Source organism: Morus notabilis, unplaced genomic scaffold (assembly GCF_000414095.1).
Source record: "Morus notabilis unplaced genomic scaffold, ASM41409v2 Scaffold538, whole genome shotgun sequence".
NCBI lineage: Eukaryota > Viridiplantae > Streptophyta > Magnoliopsida > Rosales > Moraceae > Morus > Morus notabilis.
Window position 1 is genome coordinate 411,261 of NW_010359796.1, and position 22,254 is coordinate 433,514.

General features: G+C 37.9%; 2 protein-coding genes across 3 annotated transcripts; one reads left to right on the top strand and one right to left on the bottom strand.

Moving 5' to 3' along the window:
- Positions 1-1,628: 1,628 nt before the first annotated feature.
- On the top strand, positions 1,629-7,126 carry LOC112091005 (protein CHUP1, chloroplastic). The gene is made up of 9 exons (XM_024163616.1): positions 1,629-1,853; positions 2,075-2,166; positions 2,259-3,011; positions 3,372-4,727; positions 4,816-4,947; positions 5,220-5,401; positions 5,551-5,662; positions 5,992-6,135; positions 6,859-7,126. The coding sequence occupies exons 1-9, from the start codon at positions 1,745-1,747 to the stop codon at positions 6,970-6,972; spliced, it is 2,994 nt and encodes a 997-aa protein (XP_024019384.1). The 5' UTR covers positions 1,629-1,744; the 3' UTR covers positions 6,973-7,126.
- Positions 7,127-7,197: 71 nt separating this feature from the next.
- LOC21405734 (uncharacterized protein At1g26090, chloroplastic) lies at positions 7,198-20,469 on the bottom strand. 2 transcript variants are annotated; one of them, XM_024163617.1, is made up of 7 exons: positions 20,100-20,469; positions 19,293-19,436; positions 19,133-19,207; positions 18,826-19,019; positions 18,576-18,747; positions 18,071-18,490; positions 7,198-7,417 (listed from the first exon to the last, which is right to left on the bottom strand). In XM_024163617.1, exons 1-7 carry the CDS (start codon positions 20,304-20,306, stop codon positions 7,286-7,288), a joined length of 1,344 nt encoding a protein of 447 aa, XP_024019385.1. In that variant the 5' UTR covers positions 20,307-20,469; the 3' UTR covers positions 7,198-7,285. The 2 variants fall into 2 exon arrangements, with proteins under 2 accessions (XP_024019385.1, XP_024019386.1); XM_024163618.1 differs by having other exon boundaries at positions 7,332-7,412.
- Positions 20,470-22,254: the final 1,785 nt, after the last annotated feature.

The window sequence follows — 22,254 nt, forward strand, 5'->3', positions numbered from 1 at the left end:
CATTCAGTCATTCCATGTTTTCCCAATTCACTTTCGTCATAATTGGGCATTCACTTTCATCATAATTGGACTTTAGGAATTATCTTCTGAGTCGTTTTTCTAACATGGGGATGGTCCAAATTTAATGCTTTCTTCTTGGGTAGATGTTATATTAAGAGACCCCAAAAGTCTACCATTTATAATGTCTCCTTTAAAGAGTTTGGTTTAGTTTATTGAGCTTAATGAACACAACACAAAAGGAACAAGTTAAAGAGAAATTTAATATCGTTTGATTGGTGGTAAGGCTACTCATTCTATCCGATAAAGATTATGGATTTGAGTTAGTTACATCATGGTTCATAAAATACACGGACAATCCCCTTCGTGAGGAATCCGTATGTCATGTGGGGATGCATTGCCTTCTCAAAATTATCTATGGGAGTACGTCATCCTTTATTCCAAAAACCAAAAATGTTTTAAAGAAATGCCAAAAAAAGGTAGTGGGTTAGAGGGGTCAAGCACCATAAAAGTTTGGTTTTATGCAAATTTGCTACGTGTTCAAGTGCTAGAGTCCAATAAGCTACTGGCTGAGAAATAAACTTCAGAAACAAACTTTACTCACCTATCTAACCAATCTTTCAGGCTTCCACTTTTCCACATTCATTTTTTGACAACTCAAATAGAGCAAAGTCTATAATGTACATGTACCTTGACGTGGACCCACTTTGTAGCCACCCAAATGAAGCATATCTAAAATAAACCTGAACCCTTTGATCAATGCTTCTTTTTTGTGGTTGGTGTGCAAATAGTAGTGATTGGCCAAGTTTTTGTCTTGAGTTCGGATTAGCCTAAGCTTTGATTTACTCCAAGTGCGGATGTTAATTTGATAAAAAGCCCAAGATTAGCTGAAGAGCAGCCACACACAAATTGTTTTTGAGTGGTAAAATAGGAGATAAGACTTTCCTTGAAAGCAAAAAAAGCAAAAAAAAAAAAAAAAAAAAAAAGGAGATAAGACAATTTTCTTATCCTCACTTTAAGCCCCCCTTATGGCTAAAAAAAAATTACTTTAAAAAAAAAAAAAAAAAAAAAAAAAAAAAAAAAAAAAGGAGATAAGACAATTTTCTTATCCTCACTTTAAGCCCACCTTATGGCTAATAAAAAATTACTTTAAACAAGAAAAGAGAACACTTGGGCAGCTTCTTTTTCTTGTTGAAATTTACAGTTTCCAACGTCTTTTTCAGTTTTGTTCTTGGCTTATTTTGACAGCATATATATTCTCCGAAACTGGATTGATAACATGCTTAGACTCATCAAATGTCGAATTGTCAATCCTTTCGGAGAAAGATTGGCCACTAGTTATTGGTGGTTGCTGTATCTCGTAGCTCTAGACTTGTCTTGGAATTCTTCTTACAAGGGACTCTACATAGGAGCAGGTTTTCTTTGTGAAAAGTGATAAGACGATAAAGCTGATGGTCTGGGAATGTTTTATGGTCGGAAATGGCTATTTCATAGGCAAATAAATGCAAGTCCTCTAACATGATATAGATATGTCTTTAGTTGGATATGGCTTGGCCACTGTGATTATCTTGTTAAGCACCCCAGATAATTATAGATTCTGAACTAAACTGTGATTTGATTTGCAGGTTTCTGATGGCTTGAGTTTTCAGTTATGGAGGTGGAAAGAAATAGGTTCTTGGTTGTTATTGAATCGGGTTCGACACATAGATGAAAGAAAAGTTAATCTTTTTCTGCCTAGAATACCTTCATGATAGTCAGGGTAGGCCTTTTTGTTGCTGCTTCAGTTGCAGCCTTTGCAGTGAAGCAGTTGAATGAAAAAAACTCGGGGTTCTCAAAATCGAAAAGAAGGCGTTTAGGTATGCTTCCCTATGAATTTCAATATGACTTTTCTTTCTCTCTGTTCAATGATCCAAATGAGGCCATACAAATAGGATTGTCACTCCTTTTCATCTGATGTTGCCACCATGAAATCCATGATAATTGCCTAGTCTTAGATCAGAGATTAGACTTACTTTATTTTGTCTTTTCTTGTAAATTTCATTCTCTTTATGCTTATGTTGTTCTTATGGTAATACAGGACATGGCAAAGCAAACTCCGAACAACATCGAAGCCAGGAAGAAGACAAAGAGCAGGTTGCATATACTCATGATTACCACAACGAAAAGGATGTAAGTACAAGTGTTTTTATGCTTTTGACGCTTAAAATATTTGAAGCTATTCTTTATGTATTAGAATTAAGATTGAGTCATGTGTACTTCAGGAGGAAGAGGAGGAAGAAGAAGAGGTTAAGTTGATTAGCAGCATATTTAACCGAGCTAGTGATAGTCCCCCCAGCAACATTGATGATGAAGATATTTTACCAGAATTTGAAAATCTTTTATCTGGGGAGATTGAATTTCCGTTGCCCAGCAGCAAATCTGACAAGTCACAGAAAGACAAAGTGTATGAAACTGAGATGGCAAACAATGCAAGTGAGCTGGAACGGTTGCGCAAACTGGTAAAGGAATTGGAGGAAAGGGAAGTGAAGCTTGAAGGGGAATTGCTTGAGTACTATGGATTGAAGGAGCAAGAATCAGACATTGATGAGTTACAACGTCAGCTTAAGATCAAGTCGGTCGAGGTTAACATGCTCAACATTACTATTAACTCTCTGCAAGCTGAGAGGAAGAAGCTTCAAGATGAGATTGCCCAAGGAGCTTCAGCAAGAAAAGAACTGGAGGCGGCGAGGAACAAGATTAAAGAGCTTCAAAGGCAGATTCAGCTTGATGCTAACCAGACAAAAGGCCAGCTTTTGTTGCTGAAGCAACAAGTTTCTGGTCTACAGGCTAAGGAGGAAGAAGCTGTTAAGAAAGATGCTGAACTTGAGAAGAAGCTAAAAGCTGTGAAGGAGTTAGAGGTGGAAGTTGTGGAGCTCAAGAGAAAAAACAAAGAACTCCAGCATGAAAAGAGAGAATTGATCGTTAAGCTGGATGCTGCCCAAGCCAGAGTAACAGCACTCTCCAGTATGACTGAGGTTATAGCTCATCCATTTCTTTTTTTCTTCTATTTTTTAACACTTTTCTTTTGCAACAGGTTCAAGCACTTTTTCTTTTTTCCGGATAAGTTTCAGATTTTAGATCATATAATCAGGTGGTCTGTGGAAAGGAAGTAGGCTGTATACTATTATGAAATTGTTTAGAATTCTGTTTTGCCTTCTTTGATGATTCGAATTGCAGAAATTGATCTTCATAGATGCAATAACGGCCTAGAATTTGATTTTTATTTTTATTTTTGGGATAGGGCATAGGCTGTTTCCTCAATGTTTTGAGTAAAATGTTTGATAAACCGCTCATACGTGTGCTGTTAACTTCCTCTTTACAATGTTTTGTTGCAGAGTGAAAAGGTGGCAAATGCAAGAGAGGAGGTAAATAATCTAAGGCATGCAAACGAAGACTTATTAAAGCAAGTGGAAGGTCTTCAGATGAACAGATTTAGTGAAGTTGAAGAACTAGTGTACCTCCGTTGGGTCAATGCATGCTTGAGGTATGAACTCCGCAATTACCAGGCTCCTCCAGGAAAGATGTCAGCTCGTGATCTTAACAAGAGTCTGAGCCCAAGATCTCAAGAGAAGGCTAAGCAGCTTATGTTAGAGTATGCAGGATCAGAACGCGGCCAGGGGGATACAGATATCGAGAGTAATTTCTCTCACCCGTCCTCTCCAGGAAGTGAGGACTTTGATAATGCTTCTATTGATAGCTTTACCAGCAGAGTCAGTAGTCTCGGTAAGAAAACTAGCTTAATTCAAAAGCTGAAGAAATGGGGCAGAAGCAAAGATGATTCAAGTGCCCTTTTATCACCATCCAGATCGTTGTCCGGAGGCTCTCCTAGCAGAATGAGTATGAGTGTTCGGCCCAAGGGTCCACTGGAAGTCTTGATGCTTCGGAATGTAGGTGATAGCGTAGCCATCACAACATATGGCACGATGGAGCAGGACCTTCCTGCCTCTCCTGAAACTCCAACTCTTCCAAACATGAAAAGACAAGCTTCCAGCGACTCGCTTAATTCTGTTGCATCATCATTCCAACTAATGTCCAAGTCAGTTGAGGGGGTTCTAGATGAGAAATATCCGGCTTATAAAGACCGGCATAAGTTAGCATTAGAGAGAGAGAAGCAAATTAAGGAGAAAGCAGATAGAGCAAGAGCAAAAAAATTTAGTGACAGTTCGAATTTGAGTTCAACCAAGGGAGAAAGAGCAAATGCAGTGGTATTACCTCCAAAGCTCTCTCAAATAAAGGAGAAACCAGTTGTCTCTGCTGATACAAATGACCAATCTAATGATGGTAAGTCTGTTGATTCTCAATCAATAAGCAAGATGAAACTGGCTGAGATTGAGAAGAGGCCTCCGAGGACACCTCGGCCGCCTCCTAGACCATCTGGAGGTGCTCCTGGAGGTAAAAATCCAAACCCTTCAAGTGGAGTACCACCTCCTCCACCTGGTCCCCCTCCACCACCACCACCTCCTGGTGGACCACCTCGTCCACCACCTCCTCCAGGAAGTCTACCAAGGGGAGCAGGCAGTGGTGACAAGGTCCACAGGGCACCTGAGCTTGTTGAATTTTACCAGACATTGATGAAACGCGAGGCAAAGAAGGATACATCGTCTTTGCTATCTTCAGTGTCTAACAATGCATCCGAAGCAAGGAGCAACATGATTGGGGAAATCGCGAACAAATCATCATTCCTCTTAGCGGTATGTGGACAACTTTCCTCCTTACTCAATTATCTTGTTTTCCAAGGAATGAAGCAAAGTGTTTAATACTTGTATGGACTGGTTCCAGGTGAAAGCCGATGTGGAAACCCAGGGTGATTTTGTCATGTCATTGGCAACTGAAGTCAGAGCAGCTTCCTTCACCAACATCGAAGACCTCGTGGCATTTGTAAACTGGCTAGATGAGGAACTTTCTTTCTTGGTATGTACCCCTTTTGAATTTTCAGTTGTTTAATCTAATATCACTCAATGAAAGTTGTTCATCATAATTTAGGTAACCAAAAATATCATAGCCAAGCACATAATTCTGAATCCATAACCACATTGGTTTTCAGAAGAACTTCTTCCTATATAAAAAATATATGCATGTGAGAACATAGATACCAACTAAACCATCTGAAAAGTCCAATCAAGGTTTCTTTTGCCTGTTTATACCTGTTATCTAATATCTATTTCTTTTGCTTGCTTCCTAAGGTTGATGAACGGGCAGTTCTGAAACACTTCGATTGGCCTGAGGGAAAGGCAGATGCATTAAGAGAAGCAGCTTTTGAATACCAAGATCTTGTGAAGTTGGAGAAGCGGGTCACCTCTTTTGTTGACGATCCCAAACTTTCATGTGAAGCTGCTCTGAAGAAGATGTACTCATTGCTTGAAAAGTATGTTTCTTTTTATTTTTTTCCTTCTTTTCCAATGCATGATATTGATGCTTGTAGAGCTCTAGATATGCTTAGAAAATGGGATTTTAAACGTTATGAAGCATCTTCAGTTTCACATGGCTTATAATATGTTTTTGTTATGTCTCCAGAGTAGAGCAGAGTGTATATGCACTCTTACGAACAAGGGACATGGCTATCTCACGATACAGAGAGTTTGGAATTCCTGTTGATTGGTTGTTAGATTCTGGGGTTGTTGGCAAGGTTGGTGTTTGCTTCATCTATTATTTAGATTTTTCTGGATATCATATTGTTGAACAATTAAACAAAAAGCCGTCTGAGAATTGTTACCGACACGGATTTTAACCGTCAGATCTTGATTCGGTTTCATAAACTGTCTTACTTTAGTTGATTTAATGTAATTCTTATTTGATCTGATGGTTTAAAGTTGGACCTGAATGAGACGTGACGGTTAAAAATTATTGTCCAAGCATATTTTCTTTCCATACCACATAATTCTCTAAAACTTTATCAGATCTACACATTTTTTTCTTAAGAGCCGAGGCATAAAATTAACATGTTTTTCATTGCAGATCAAGCTCTCTTCAGTCCAATTGGCAAGGAAGTACATGAAACGTGTAGCCTCAGAGCTTGACACGTTGAGTGGACCAGAAAAGGAACCATCCAGAGAATTCTTAGTGCTTCAAGGCGTCCGTTTTGCTTTCCGTGTACATCAGGTACAATCTGTTCTTGCCCATCTTTACGTCTTAACATAAAGTTTGACATTTTAATAGATAACAGGATTAAAACACTAGAGGCCTAAACTTTACATTTGCTCAGATTGGCCCTCGAATTTTAAAAGCATCTCAATCAAGTGTTAATCGTGTCTTAATTGAAAAAAGAAAAAGAAACAAAAGAGATTAGTGTCTTAACCATGTACCTAGCTGGTCAAAGAAATTTGTCTTAATAAGAGGGTAAGACTGTTATTTTATCCATTTTTTGGTGGACGGAATCGGTTTTATTTATTTATTTTATTATTATTATTATTATTATTATTATTATTATTATAACAGATTTAGGGGTATTATGTGAATTTTTAAAATTTTAGAAGTCCAGTGGGTGTCATTTAATTAAGTTTGATCAAGGAGGTATCATTGTAATATTGGTATAAGTCAAGGATGCCATTGCAATTTTTCCTATAGAAAAAAAAATAAAAAAAAATAAAATAAATGTCTATTAAAGAAACTGAAGTATGCCTATGGACCTAAACTGATTCGATTTCATAAGTGGAAGAGTTTAACTGGGAAGTTTGAAAGTGAGGGCCGATCTGGGACATGGGGCAAAGTCTAGGCGCTTCTAGTATTTATGTATGAGATTTTGACATTATTCTGTATATGGATTTTACAAAATCTAAATCCTAAAGTTAAAAGTTGAGAAGCTGTCTTTGGACTTGTTTCCAGTTTGCGGGTGGCTTCGATGCAGAAAGCATGAAGGCGTTTGAAGAACTAAGAAGCCGTATCCGAACGCAATCAGCTGATGATAACAAGCTTGAACAACAAGAATCTTTTGTCTAGTTTTCTTTCATTTTTCACTTTTCCTGTTCAATTCAATGAGTAAATCCATGTTTCAAGACACATTGTATGTGTTTGATATTGTACAATGAACAAAACAGACCAAAGAGAAAATTTACACAGTAATCTGTTCAGAATTTTTGTTCTTTTCTATGAACCTCCAGTCTCCAGTTTGAATTTGCCTTACCTTGTCCACTTTAAATCATAACAAGCCGGGCTGGTATCTCTTCAGAGCATTCAATATTGAATTTTAAATAGATGCCGAAATCTTTATGAAACGATCATATTGGGAATTTAAGATCAAAATTCAAGTGAACTATCGCATGGTGATTACAAGACTTCTGTCTATGAACTTGGCACCCGCAACCTTCCCTTGAATTTTTGAAGGCAATCGAATCACACGCCGTTGATCTCCTGCTTCCACCAGCAATTCAGATCCTCCACTGTACTGCATTGCCAAATAATTAAACAATCGAAGCTAGATTTTATCTTGCATAATATGCAGCACTTAGAAGATAGGATGAAATTGTGTCTAGAATAATATTATTGAATGAATACAATGCCCTCTTTATAGGTAAGAGGAAGTACACAGGATTACACAAAAAAGGAAAGGAATAAAATAAAATATTGATAGTTTCCTATTCTCTATTCTACTGTATTGACTTTCCATATTTACATTAGATACACATCCTAATATTCTTCTGGATCATGGCTAAATCGGGGAAAAATCCCTAATTGACTCTCTCTGCCGACACTCCCCCTCAAGCTCTCAAGTTGGTTTGAAGATATCTACCATAGCCAGCTTGTCAACTAATTTATCAAGTTGCTTTCTATGTAGCCCCTAGTTAACATATCAGCGACTTGTTCTGTCGTTAGAAGGTATGGCATGCATACTACTCCTGTGTCAAGCTTCTCCTTGACAAAATGCTTATTCACTTCTACATGTTTTGTTCGATCATGTAGAATTGGATTATGAGCTATAGATATAGCAGGCTTGTTATCACAGTAGACTTTTATAGGTAACAAATGAGAAATCTTCAATTCCTCAAGTATTCTCTTGATCCATATTCCCTCACAAATTCCAAGGGCAACAGCTCTGAATTCTGCCTCTGCACTACTCCTAGCCACCACATTCTATTTTTTGCTTCGCCAAGTAACTAGATTTCCTCCAAAAACGGAACAGTAGCCCGAAGTAGATCTTCTATCTGTAACACTTTTGGCCCAGTTTGCATCAGTATAGACTTCAATCTGCAGATGGCCGTGTTTCTTGAATAGTAGGCATTTCCTTGGAGTTCCTTTTAAATATCTCAGAATCCTGTAGACCGCTTCAAAGTGCTCTGGTCCTAGTGAATGCATAAACTGACTTACCATGCTCACTGTAAAAGCAATATCAGGACGTGTATGTGATAAGTAGATCATTCTACCTACAAGTCTCTGATACCGTTCCTTGTCCTTCACCTCTTCAGTTTTGGCAGCTTGTAACTTCACATTAGGCTCAATGGGAGTCTCGGCCACCCTACAACCGAGGAAACCTGTGTCTTTGAGTAGATCAAGCACATACTTCCTCTGATTGACAAAGATACCTTCTTTGGATCTAGCAAACTCCATACCAAGAAAGTATCTTAACCTTCCCAGGTCCTTGACTTGACAATCCTCTGCAAGTCTTTTTTTCAGAATGCCTAACTCTGTTTCATCATTACCAGTTAGGTTGATATCATCAACATAAACAATCAAAATTGCAACTTTGCCCATTTTTGAGTGTTTATAAAATATAGTGTGATCTGCCTAACTTTGAAGGAAGCCATAACTAGTAACAGCTTTCCCAAAGCGTTCAAACCACGCTCTTGGTGATTGTTTAAGTCCATACAAGGACTTCTTCAATCTGCATACTTTGTCACTTCCAAGCTTCCTTTCGAATCCTGGCGGTAAACTCATGAACACTTCCTCTTCAAGATCACCATTGAGGAAAGCATTCTTGATGTCAAGTTGATGTAGAGGCCAATCAAAGTTCACTGTAAGGGACAACAAAACTCTAATAGAGTTTATTTTAGCAACAGGAGCAAAAGTTTCCTAATAATCTATCCCATAAGTCTGAGTGAAGCCTTTAGATCTCTAGGCAAATCAACTATTTTCCAAGTACCATTTCTCCTTAGAGCATTCATCTCCTCCATGACTGCTAACTTCCAATCTGGATCATCCAATGCTTCCTGTATATTCCTTGGAACAAACAAATGTGAAATTCTAGATATGAAGGCTTTATGGTTTTTTGACAGTTTTTGGTAAGAGAGGTATTTGGCAATAGGGTGTTCAGTGCATTCTGACACCCTTTCTAATAGCTATGGGAACATCAAAATCATGAATAACCGGTAAGTTATCTGGAATATTTGAAGGAACAATGGGTGAACTATCAGATGAAGGAATTAGACTAGAAGTTGGAAGAGTAGTACCTGAACTTGGGTTTTCGGATTGAGTCTGTGCCGGATTGATAGTCACATCTTCATTCCTTTGATGAAATCTCTTCCTAGTATAAACCTGAAGCTCAGAATTCCGATCATGTTGATCGTTTTGTAGTAATTCTCCCCCTGCTTGAGAATCATCTTCACTAGGCACCAAAGAACTTGGTTCTCCTAAGTGATCATTATCAGTAACATGTTGATCCTGTGTAGAATGAATTATTCTAGGAAGAGGGTCAGAGATATCCCAAAAATTGTCTTGAACTTGGTTCTCCTAAGTGATCATTATCAGTAACATGTTGATCCTGTGTAGAATGAATTATTCTAGGAAGAGGTTCAGAGATATCCCTAAAATTGTCTTCCATTTCATGTGTCTCCCCCTGAAGAGAATTTTGGGGGAAGTAGGGTTGTTATTCAAGAAAAGAAACATCCATACTCACATGGAATTTTTTTGTTCGATGGTCATAACACTTGTAACCCTTTTTCTTTGAAGAATAGCCTAAGAAAACACACTTTACAGCCCGTGGATCAAGTTTTGAACGGAATTGAATATGGACATAGACAGTACACCTAAAAACTTTAATGGGTAAATCTGAGTACAACCTAGTTTGTGGAAAGGATGTTTTCAAGCACTCAAGGGGTGTTTTGTATTTTAACACTTTAGTGGGGCATCCTATTTATCAAATATGAGGCTGTCAAAACTGCCTCACCCCACAAATATTTCAGGACATGCATAGAAAACATTATGGCTCGTGCTACTTCAAGTAAATGTTTGTTTTTTCGTTCAGCAATGCCATTTTGTTGTGGAGTATCCCGACAAGTGGATTGGTGGTGTGTGGGAAATAGGTACTAGAGATAGGATAAACACTTTAGGAATTGGATAAAACACTTAGGGAATGTTTGGTTCATGAATTCAGAACCATAATTCAGAACCATTCTCGTTTTACGTGTGTTTTTTGTGAGAGAAAAACACTGTAAAGAATTATGAATCATGATTCAGAATCAGGGACGAATACAAGAAACTAACATCCCTTTAATCCCTAGATTTTAGGGATTCGGATGACAACAAAGTAGGATATTAGGATATCTCTTCTAGGAAGTCTCTATCTCCTCTTATCTCTTATCTATTATCCGCGTATATATAGCCCTTTAGAGGCTCTTGCAAATGCAATTTAATAAAATATAATCATTTATTCTTTTCCACATGGTATCAGAGTCATAGGGCTTGTTTTTCCCTGGGATTAGAAACCTTTTTCCTTCTTCGGCAATCATAGCCGAATTCAACCTGACTTGCCTTCATTGCAGTTTTTTTTTTTTTTTAAAATCGTTTATCTATCATTTTCTTTTTCTTTTGTGTTCCTTCGCTAGGGTTTTCTCTCTTTCTTTGTGACTTCATATCCAGATTAAAAGATGTCAGAAATAACCTCTTCAACTCCAGTGGTTCAATTAGCCGAACAGCGTGAGGAAGAACAAAGTCAACGCTCAACGGGAGAATTACAGAATATCCAAACTGCTTATAGACTTAACGGCAGAAACTCCCTAAAGTGGTCCCAATTAGTTCGGACTCTTCTGAAAGGCAAAGGAAAATTGAGTCATCTATTAGGAACTGGACCGAAAGAGGGTGAAACTGGTTTTGAAGCATGGGACGAAGAGGATTCCATGATCATGTCTTGGTTGTGGAATTCTATGACACCTGAAATCAGCGACACATGCATGTTTCTAGCAACCGCAAAGGCAATCTGGGATGCACTGAATCAAACCTATTCTAAAGTCCATGATGCAGCACTAATATGCAAAATTAAGACCAAGACAGCATCCACAAAACACGAAAGTAAATTGTGACCGAGTATGCTAACTTTTTGCAAAATCAGTGGCAAAAGTTGGATTATTATCGAGTAATTGACTTAAAGTGCAGTAGCTGTGCAGGGGCAATAAAAACCTTCATAGAAAGAGATCGAGTTTATGATTTTCTTGCAGGTCTAAACCCTGAATTTAACCAGATGAGGATTCAAATCCTAGGTAAGATGGAAGTACCGTCTCTTAATGAGACAATATCATTAATACAAGCTGAAGAGAGTCGAAGAGGAGTGATGCTTGAACCAGAAATGGCTGATGAATCTGCACTCGCAACTTCTAGTAACAAGCAATAGGGTCTTACTTTGGAGCAACCACCAAAAGCCGAGCATGGAAAGGCAGAGGTGTCAAAGGGAGCAAATCGAGATGACATGTGGTGTACCTACTGTAAAAAGCCGAGACACACAAGAGAACGCTGCTGGAAATTACATGGCAAGCCGTCGACAACTAGCTGTGAGTAGGGAAATAAAGGAGGACAACAACGACGACAACAAGGTCAGACTTATAAGGCCTCACAAGTAACTTAGAATCATGATTCAGCACAAGAACATGGTGGGTTTAACAGTGAGGAAATAGAAAAATTGAGAAACCTGCTAGGAGCACTTGAGAAACCGTCCTCCAACAACTGTTCGTTAGCTCTCTCAGGTAAGTCTCCATTTTCTTATGGACTGAATGTTTCTAATAAAGTATTTATGAATACATGAATTTTAGACTCGGGAGCCACAGAACATATGACACATACCCCAAATCAGTTTAATACTTACACCCCATGCCCAAGTAATAAAAAGATTATTGTTGCTAATGGAACCATAACCACAGTAGCCGGAATAGGAGATATTGATATCACACCTAGTCTTATCCTTAAAAACATTCTACATGTCCCTAAACTTTGCACCAATCTTGTGTCTATTCAAAGCTTACAAAAGACTGACACTGCCATGTTATGTTCTATCCCTCTTATTGTGAATTTCAGGATCAAGATTCGGGGAAGAAGATTGGATGTGCTGAAGAAAAGGATGGACTTTATTACCTTGAGATATCAAACCTTCCAAGTATGATCAAGAAAAATTCACCCGGGTTTCTTTCTTCCACAAAAAAGGATGTCATCTGGTTGCACCACTTCCGCCTTGGTCACCCTTCCTTTACAACCTTAAAAATCATGTTTCCCTCTTTATTTAAGGAATTAGATATTAGGACATTTCATTGTGATATTTGTGAGTATGCAAAACACACTCGTGTGTCTTTTCCTATTAGCAATAAAAGATGTTCTTTTCCATTCCATTTAATCCATAGTGATATATGAGGACCCTCTATTCTTCCAAATATTTCTGGTTCACGATGGTTTGTATCCTTTATCGATGATTGCACTAGAGTCACCTGGCTTTTCTTGCTAAAAAACAAATCTGATGTGAGTAACATCTTTCCTAACTTTCATACGATGATCCAAAACCAGTTTGGTACAAAAATAAAAAGGTTTAGGTCTGACAATGCAAAGGACTACTTTAATCGAGTTTTATCTCCTTTTTTCTAAAAAGAGGGAATTATTCATGAGTCATCTTGCATCAAAACTCCACAACAAAATGGGGTTGCTGAACGAAAAAATGGTCATCTCCTAAACACTACCCAAACACTCTTATTTCATCAAAATGTACCGAAACACTATTGGGGGGAAGCGGTTCTTACTGCTGCCTATATTATAAACCGACTTTCTTCAAGGGTTTTAGGGTCGAGAAGTCCAATGGAAGTTCTCTCTAAGTTCCATCCCGACATTAGTGCAACAAACAACCTTACACCTAGGATCTTTGGGTGCACTTCCTTTGTCCATATCCATAGCAACAATCGGGGCAAGTTAGATCCTAGGGCAGTCAAATGTGTCTTCATAAGATACTCCTCCACACAAAAAGGTTACAAATGCTTTCATCCACCCACCAGGAAACTCTATGTCTCGGCTGATGTCACATTTGCAGAAGACAAACCATATTTCACTACACCTTATCTCAGGGGGAGTCCTATATTATGGAAGATAAGGATAAGGATCCATTCCTCTACTTGACCTATCAACAGATTCCCCATCTCCTTCTCACTCCCATCCTCAAAACCCAACATCACCTATCTCAACCATAGAACCGGTACCTCCTGATCCTGTTGTGTCACCAATACTACCTGAAAATAGGACTCTTGATCATATACAATTTGGAAAAGGGAAGACATACTCAAGGCGACAAGAACCAGCTCTCGAATCAACACAAGTTCAAATCTTCAATCCGGCTTCTGAGAATGAGGTAACAATATCTGAACCTGCTTCACTCCTACTTGTAGAAAACAAACACCCATCTCCGGAATCTCAAACCTTTGACCAAAATCTGCCCATAGCCGTGAGAAAAGGAACTCGAGAGTGTACCAAAAGACCACTATACTCTATATCTCATTTTGTATCCCTTAAAAAGTTCTCACCATCCCATAGGAACTTCCTCACGAGTTTAAATGAAACTGTTATTCCAAACACTTTGTCCGAGGCACTATCTAAGGAAGAATGGAGAAAAGCTATGAGAGTCGAGATGGATGCATTGGAAAAAAATGGGACATGGGAGTTGGTTGATCTTCCAAAAGGGAAGAAAGCAGTGGGGTGTAAATGGGTTTTCTCCTTGAAGTTCAAAGCAGATGGATCATTAGAGCGCTACAAAGCAAGGTTAGTTGCCAAGGGGTGCACCCAAACATATGGAGTTGACTATCAAGAGACCTCTACGCCAGTTGCAAAGATGAACACCGTCAGGATCTTACTATCACTAGCTGCCAATTTTAATTGGAACTTACAACAATACGATGTGAAAAATGCCTTCCTTCATGGGGACTTAGAAGAGGAAATCTATATGAGCATCCCACCCGGGTTTGAAGGAGTTGAAAAGGACAACGTATGCAAGTTAAGGAAAGCTTTGGTATGGATTGAAACAGTCACCCCGTGCCTGGTTTGGGAGGTTTACCAAGGTAATGTTAGCCACTGGATACAAGCAAAGTCAAGGAGACCACACCCTCTTCATCAAGCACTCAGAGTTAGGGGGAGTCACAGCCTTAATAGTCTATGTAGACGGCATTATTGTAACCGGGAATGATGAGAAGGAGCAACAAGTCCTAAAACAGTGTTTAATCAAAGAATTTGAGATTAAAGATTTGGGAATGTTGAAATACTTTCTTGGAAATGAGGTCATGCATTCCAAACAAGGCATATTCATCTCACAACAAAAGTATGTCACCGATCTTCTCAGAGAAACCGGAATGCTCGCAAGCAAGCCGGCCGCAAATCATAAGCTTGGAGAAGTTATTGAAGATTGAGCAGTAGACAGAGAAATGTATCAAAGGTTAGTTGGGATGCTCATCTACCTTGCTCATACTCGGCCAGATATAGCATATTCAGTGAGCGTCATCAGCCAGTTCATGCATAATCCCAAAGAGATTCACCTTCAAGCTGCCTACTGAGTGCTTCATTATCAGAAAGCTAGTCCTGGGAAGGAGATCATGTTCAAAAGAGACAATGAGCTCGTTCTTGAAGCATATACAGACGCAGATTACGTAGGTTCGCCCATGGATCGTAGGTCTATTTTAGGTTATTGCACATTCCTTGGAGGCAACTTGGTAAACATGGAGAAGTAAAAAGCAAAATGTTGTAGCCCGATCAAGTGCAGAGGCAGAGTTTAGAGCAATGGCGCAGGGTGTTTGTGAGTTGTTGTGGCCGAAAATTATATTGGAAGACTTGAAGATTAAATGGAGTGGACCAATGAGACTCTACTGCGATAATAAATAAGCAATCAGTATTGCACATAATCCGGTGCAACATGACCGAATTAAACATGTTGAGATAGACAGGCACTTCATCAAGGAAAAGCTAGAAAGCGGGTTTATCTGCACACCATACGTCTCCACAAAGAGTCAACTAGCAGACCTTTTTACAAAATGACTCAATAGTGCTACCTTCCAAGAAATAACTACCAACCTAGGAATGAGGGACACCTATTCATCAGCTTGAGGGGGAGTGTGGGAAATAGGTACTAGAGATAGGATAAACACTTTAGGAATTGGATAAAACACTTAATCCCTAGATTTTAGGGATTCAGATGACAGCAAAGTAGGATATTAGGATATCTCTTCTAGGAAGTCTCTATCTCCTAGGAGGTCTCTATTTCCTCTTATCTCTTATCCATTATCCGTGTATATAATATCCCTTTAGAGGCTCTTGCAAATGCAATTTAATAAAATATAATCATTTATTCTTTTCCACATGGTGAATACTTTTTTCTTTCAAAAAAATCACCCAATTGTTCATTAAAATATTCAGTTCCATTGCCAGAATGTAAAATACCAATTTTGGTTTGAAACTGGGTTTCAATCATTGTGTAAAAATTTTTAAACAAATTTTTTACTCATCAAGTATACCCAACATAAGCGTGTGTGGTCATCAATAAACGTGACAAACCACCTTTTTCCGAAAGAGTAATAACTCTAGAAGCCCCCCAAACATCACTATGAATTAGATAAAAAGGCTTTGAAGTTTGATAAGATTTCGGTACATATGTAGACCGATGATTTTTTTGCTAAAATGCAACTTTCACACTGAAAAGAGGAACAAACAATTCCTATAAATAGCATAGGAAACAAATGTTTCAAATAAAGAAAACTAGCGTGTCCTAGTCTAAGATGCCATAGCATGATTTGTTCTCGAACAGAAATTGAACTAATACTACTAAAGCTCTGAGCTTTTTTATTACTTGTAGAGACTTCATCAAAGTAGTAAAGACCTTCAATCATCCTAGCACGTCCAATCATCGTCCCCGAGTGCTGGTCCTGAAATTCACAATGTAATTCAAAGAAAGTGATACGACAATTAGAATCTTTGGATAGTTTACTAACTGATAAAAGATTGTAGGCTAGTTTGGGGACATGAAGAACATAATTGAGATTAATTTTCTCAGTCAATTTAATGAGTCCTTTTCCTGCAATAGGTGAAAAACTACCATCGGCAATTCTAATTTTATCATTGCCAGAACAAGGGAAATATGTGTTGAATAGGTGAGAAAAACAAGTCATATGGTCAGAAGCTCCGGAATCTATGATCCACGGAGAAGAATTTAAACAAGAGAGGGTTATAGGCTTTCTACCTGTTTGTGCCAAGGAAACACTAGGAATACCGGATGAGAAATTGGACTTTATCAGTGTCAAGAGTTGATCGATTTGCTCCTTGTTGAAAGGACCCAAGTTTTGCTCCTTGTTGAAGGAGCCCGAGTTGGCTTCATTTGATGCGGGAAACCTTGGAGGACCACGGTTGTTCTTCTCCCCTGACTTGTTGTTTTTCCAATTTTCTGGATTGCCATGAATCTTCCAACACGTCTCACGAGTGTGACGTGGCTTTTTGCAAAAGTCACACCAAAGTCGAGACTTCTCATCATCCCTGCGCTGATAGTTTGCAGTCTTATAGGCAGCAGCATCACTCCTTCGGCTTTCTTCCCTTCTAACTTCGGCAAAAATTTCACCAATGGATGGGAGAGGATGCCTTCCAATAATTCTTCCACGCACTTCATCGAACTCATTGTTGAGGCCAGCAAGAAACTTGTAAATCCGGTTATCCTCCACAGTCTTCTTATGGTGATTGCAATCATCAGTAGATTTCCATTCATAGGTATTGAAGAGATCAAGGTCTTGCCACAGTCTTTTCAAGGAATTGAAATATTTGGTGACAGAATCTTCCCCTTGCCGAATCTCTCCCAATTTCAGAGTTATCTCAAAAACCTGAGATTGATTTCCTAGGTCAGAGAACATCTGACTAACATTATCCCATAATTCTTTTGCTGTGGGATAGCACATGTAATTAGAGCTAATATCCTCATCCATGGAATTGACCAACCGTGTCACAACCATGGAATTTTCTGCGTCCCAAGTAGCATATGATGGATCATCAACTGCAGGCGCCTTCTTGTCCCCGGTGATGTAACCGATTTTTCCTTGCCCCCAAATATACATCCGGACAGATTGAGACCAGCGGAGAAAATTGTTGCCGTTTAGACAAATAATGGTGATCTGGACCGAATGAGTGCTGGGATGGGTGGAATGGTTCGGTTGAGTTTCTGAGGTTTTCTTTGGTGCAGCGGCAGCAGGGCTTGTGGTAGCTTCCGATGTGACCTCAGGCATGGCTACGTTTGGACGGAGGAAAGGAAAGGTTTTTAGGGTTCTAGACACGTTGAAGAGTGAGGGGCTCTGATGCCAACTTAGAAGATAGGATGAAATTGTGTCTAGAATAATATTATTGAATGAATACAATGCCCTCTTTATAAGTAAGAGGAAGTACACGGGATTACACAAAAAAGGAAAGGAATAAAATAAAATATTGACAGTTTCCTATTCCCTATTCTACTGTATTGACTTTCCATATTTACATTAGATACACATCCTAATATTCTTCTAGGATCATGACTAAATCGGGATAAAATCCCTAATTGACTCTCTGCCGACATGCAGCATATATAGAATCATAATGACAAGAGTTCAACTGGCCATTGGAAGGTAAACATGTGTGCATAATTAACTATCTCAAGAGGTTACTTGGATAAAAAGAAAACAAATGAAGTTCATTATGCAAACTGTGAAGTTCATCCATACTTCTCTATTAAGTTGAAGCTGTTTATGCAATCTTAACTATCTATCACAAGGGGAAACTAGGGGAAACTTACATAAGGGGATTGAAGATAATTGAAATTTTATTGTGTAATGTTATCAGCAATTGGAAGTTGAGATGAAGATAAACATACTTGGTAAAGCTTGATCTCTGACTTGTCAAAACCTGGCATGAGAAGAGTTACTGTCTTTTTAGCAGCATCAAACTCTACAGGTGACAACTTGCCGCTACTGCTGCTTGCAGGCATTGAAAGAAGATTTCTCGCGCCTTCACTGACGGTGTTCAGCATAATTGAATTCCAGTCCAGAGCGGAACCAATTGAGAGATGGGGAATAAAGCCAAAAGGTAATGGAGAAAATGTTTCCTTAACTCTTTCCATTGATTCCACATTTGAATGTGGAGAAGCCATGCTCAATGCACCAGAAACATGTGCACCGGCTTGCATTGCGCAACCCCAATAGCGCAGCGCAGAATTTATGGAGATTTTATTGTCTGGGTCCATCACTAGGAAGCAGCCAAACTTTTGGGGTTCTGAGAATGCCGAAGATCCTCTCTGCACCACAGATAACCAAGGAGAAGCTAAATGAATTAGAGCGAGACTGTGATTGTGGAAAATTTAAATGAGGACTGGCATTTACCTCCAACATTCGTTCCAAAGCGTCCCAAATCTCTGCACTTATTTGCCCGTTGAGAAGGGAAGGTCTGTCACTAATATCCATGGCTTCATCTACAAGTCGCAGAATTGAAGGACCAGCTAACCTCCCAAGATCAGTCTTTTCAGCCACATTACGCAGGGATTTCAAGTACAATCTGTGTAAGTCTTGTTATTCAATACATGTCGGCGTAAGAAAGATAGAGAGATGGATAGAGAGAGAAAGATCGCACAACCTTGCTTTACCAGCTGAACTAATCATCCTTAGCATTTCCTCGGAGCTCATACCATCATATATTATTATGTCAAATTTATCTTTACCATGATTTTTCTCAGCAACCTTCCTAAAAAATCGCACAAGCCTCTCGAGTGCATATGCAGAAAAAATAGGATCCATTCCGGGAAGCACTCCAAGCTCTTCTCCTACTATCTGCCACAACACAACATAAAAAAAGGTAATAATAAAAAACCCATAACTTGCTCCACAGATAAAGAATTTAAATGAAAATTATACCCTTTGGATCAAAGATATCAAGTACCTACCTTTTCAAGAACTCCTTGGGTCATGTTAAGGCGGGCATCTGCTTGCTTTAGGCGATTAAGAGGTTCAAGAAGCATCTGGGATTTATCAAAGACAGGCTAAGTACAAGCCAAAATCAACTTCATAAAGGAGGGAAACAAAAACAAAAGTTGAAAAACACACTTTGGTGGTTTCGAACCTAAGAGCCGAAAGGTTGCTGTTGCAAGCAATCGGAGTAGTTCCAATCTTACAGTTCAAAAGGAATTCAGCAGTAGGGTCTTGTGTATGTATCACCAAGCATGTGCTAAGCCCAGCCATTGCATAATGCTGCCAATGTAGTATGTTTCAGGAAAAAAGAAAAAGAAAAAAAAAAGACACAAATCACAATAGTGAAATCTGATGCTAAATTCTGAATGAGATTCAGCTAAATAACAAATTGTTGGGCTACATAAGAAACCTTAATTTCTATACTCCTAAACAATTTTGAGACATTTTAGGTCCCGTTCATTTTGCCGATTCGAATTTAAAATTTAAGTTTTGCTACAATAAAAAAACTCTCAGAAATAGTCATATCTAAATTTTTTACTACTATAAAAAGCTCTCACGTCACATCTTAACTCAAATTAAAAACTTGAATCAGTAAACTAAACGCCTAAAAAAAATGAGAAGATAAGCCACAAAAATCAATCCTGATAAATTCGAGCTAAAACTTCACATAATCATTTTCACCTTCCATAGTCTAAGTGAAATCTAATTCTGCCCAAATTACTTAGAACCAAGTAATTCAATTCAATCGATCTTACAGTTTGACCCCAATTCCCACTATTTTGTTCACATTTTCACTTCTGGGTAGCCATGAAACAAGCACATTCTTTTTTTTTTCCTTTTTCCTAACCTCACAGATAGATTGGAATTCCAAACCAAGTATTGCCCTTCATCGCATCAAACATAGAAAAATCAAAGAAATGCAGAAACTCCAAGGAACAGTACGTGAGCAGCAAAAACAGCGGAGGTTGTCTTCCCTGAGCCGCCCTTGCCTAAGAAAGTGACCAGCTTGGTCGAATCGTCGCCCTTTTGTGGGGTCGCCATGGCAGTCACCAAAAATGAACCTTGGATTCTTCTGCGTACAGTGGCTGTGCGAGCTCCATAAGAAATGGGAAGTTTTGTGAGGATTGAATAAGAATAGAACGAAGCCATTTTTTTGCGGAGCTTCTTTATCTGTTACTAGTTGGGCTTCTATGCGAGTGTGGGGAGAGTTTTAACTAACTGTATTATTATTGGGAAAAGTAAAAATATTGGTGATCCTTTTTGGATAATCAAATAGATAATTTTCGAATTTTTCGACTAAATTTGGTGATATTTTCACAATTAATCAGTGTGTGCTACATATGTGTGTGTGTGTGTGTGTGTGTCTATATATATATATATATATATACACGGGGCTTTCTACAATCCCTCGGTTTCCAACCGACGGACAGTCCCTCCTTTGTTTTTCTGATCGTTAAGATTGTATCCAGCAGTTTTTGTCGAAGAAAGGGTAATGAGTTGGCAGTTTACTTGTTAGGGATGGCAATCGGAGGATTATTATTTCCCATCCCATCTCCCCGTTTTTCAAGGGGATGTTTGGTTGAAGGATTCAAACCATAATTTGAATCATAGTTCATAGTTCGTTATAGTATTTTCTCTTACAAAAAATACATGTAAATCAAAAATAATTCTAATCACATGATTCTAATCCATGAACCAAACGTCTCCTAAATTATCCTCATTCCCGTCCTCATCTTTGCATAAGAAAGAACGGGATTAGAGTCGGAGATTTTTTATTGAGGGAATTTTATTGTATTTTAAAATTATAATAACTTAAAATAAAAATAGAATAAAAAATTCATTATAAATTTAGATCAAAATGAATGATTCCATAATAAAAATAAAATTTTTAACATATTGTCAACTAAATTTAAAAATAATAATTAATGCATAAGTAAAAAAAGTTTAAAAATATTAAAATAAAAACGTAAATTATCCTTTTGTACCTATTCCTAATAGTTTTAAAAAAGGATGAGGAGGCGCTAGATATGCATCCATATGTGTATATATAATATATGAGAAGATTAATAATTGTTATTTTTTTCTCGGTATGAGCAACTATAATCGGTAGTTTTTCTTTCTCAATTAAAAAAATGCAATTATTATTTTTTTAAGTAAAAAATAATATCGGACAGAGACGGAGTAAGAAGTACTTCTCCGGTCCTCGTCCGGCCTTAGAGACTAGGGAGACGTTTGGTTCATAGATTAAAATCATGATATTAGAATCATTTTTAATTTACGTGTATTTGTAAGAGAAAACACTATAACGAACCTTTTTTTGTGGGTACTGAGAGTGTAAGAGAGTTGATGATACTGGTTTGATGGACCAAATTCGGGGCAAAAGAAAGAGAAAAGCCCTCCCACGAAAACCCCTCATCTATACCGTTTGGAAAAAAGTCAAAACTTTGAACAGCTGGTTTAGTAAATATATAGTTTGAATTATATTTTCTGGTTGAATTGAGTTAAATGATTTAATTTAGAGTTTAGTTATCTCTTAAGCTTAACCGTTTAAACTATTTTTAAACAGTAAAATATACCAATTCTCTGCTTTTCACACTATCAAATACAAATTTAAATTTTATTTCATGTTTAAATTAAAACTTATCCAAATGTCAATTCAAACTACATAATTTGAATTTTTCTATTTAAGTCAATAAAATTCAAATTAAACAGACGCTTAATTATTCTCAAAGAACGATCAATGATAAAGCTCAGTGTTGCGTCGTGGACTCGTGGATGGAGAAAAGCATGGGTAATTACTAACGCAGTGTAACCATAAAATTTGTCTGAAAATAAGGAAATGAAAAAAAAAAAAAAAAAAGAAGAAAAAGATTAGACATAAAAAGAAAAAAGAAAAAAAAAGATTAGACATAAAATGTGAAAGGGAAACTAATTGTTAAATTTATGTACAGTGTAACCATGTTATATGGCTTAGATTGTATTTCTTATGGTTCGTTTTTCTCTGTTTGATTGTTTTGTTTTGTTTTTGTTTTTGTTTTTGTTTTTGTTTTGTACTGATGTTATGGGCTTATTTTTCTCCTCTTTCTTTTCTGTGTTC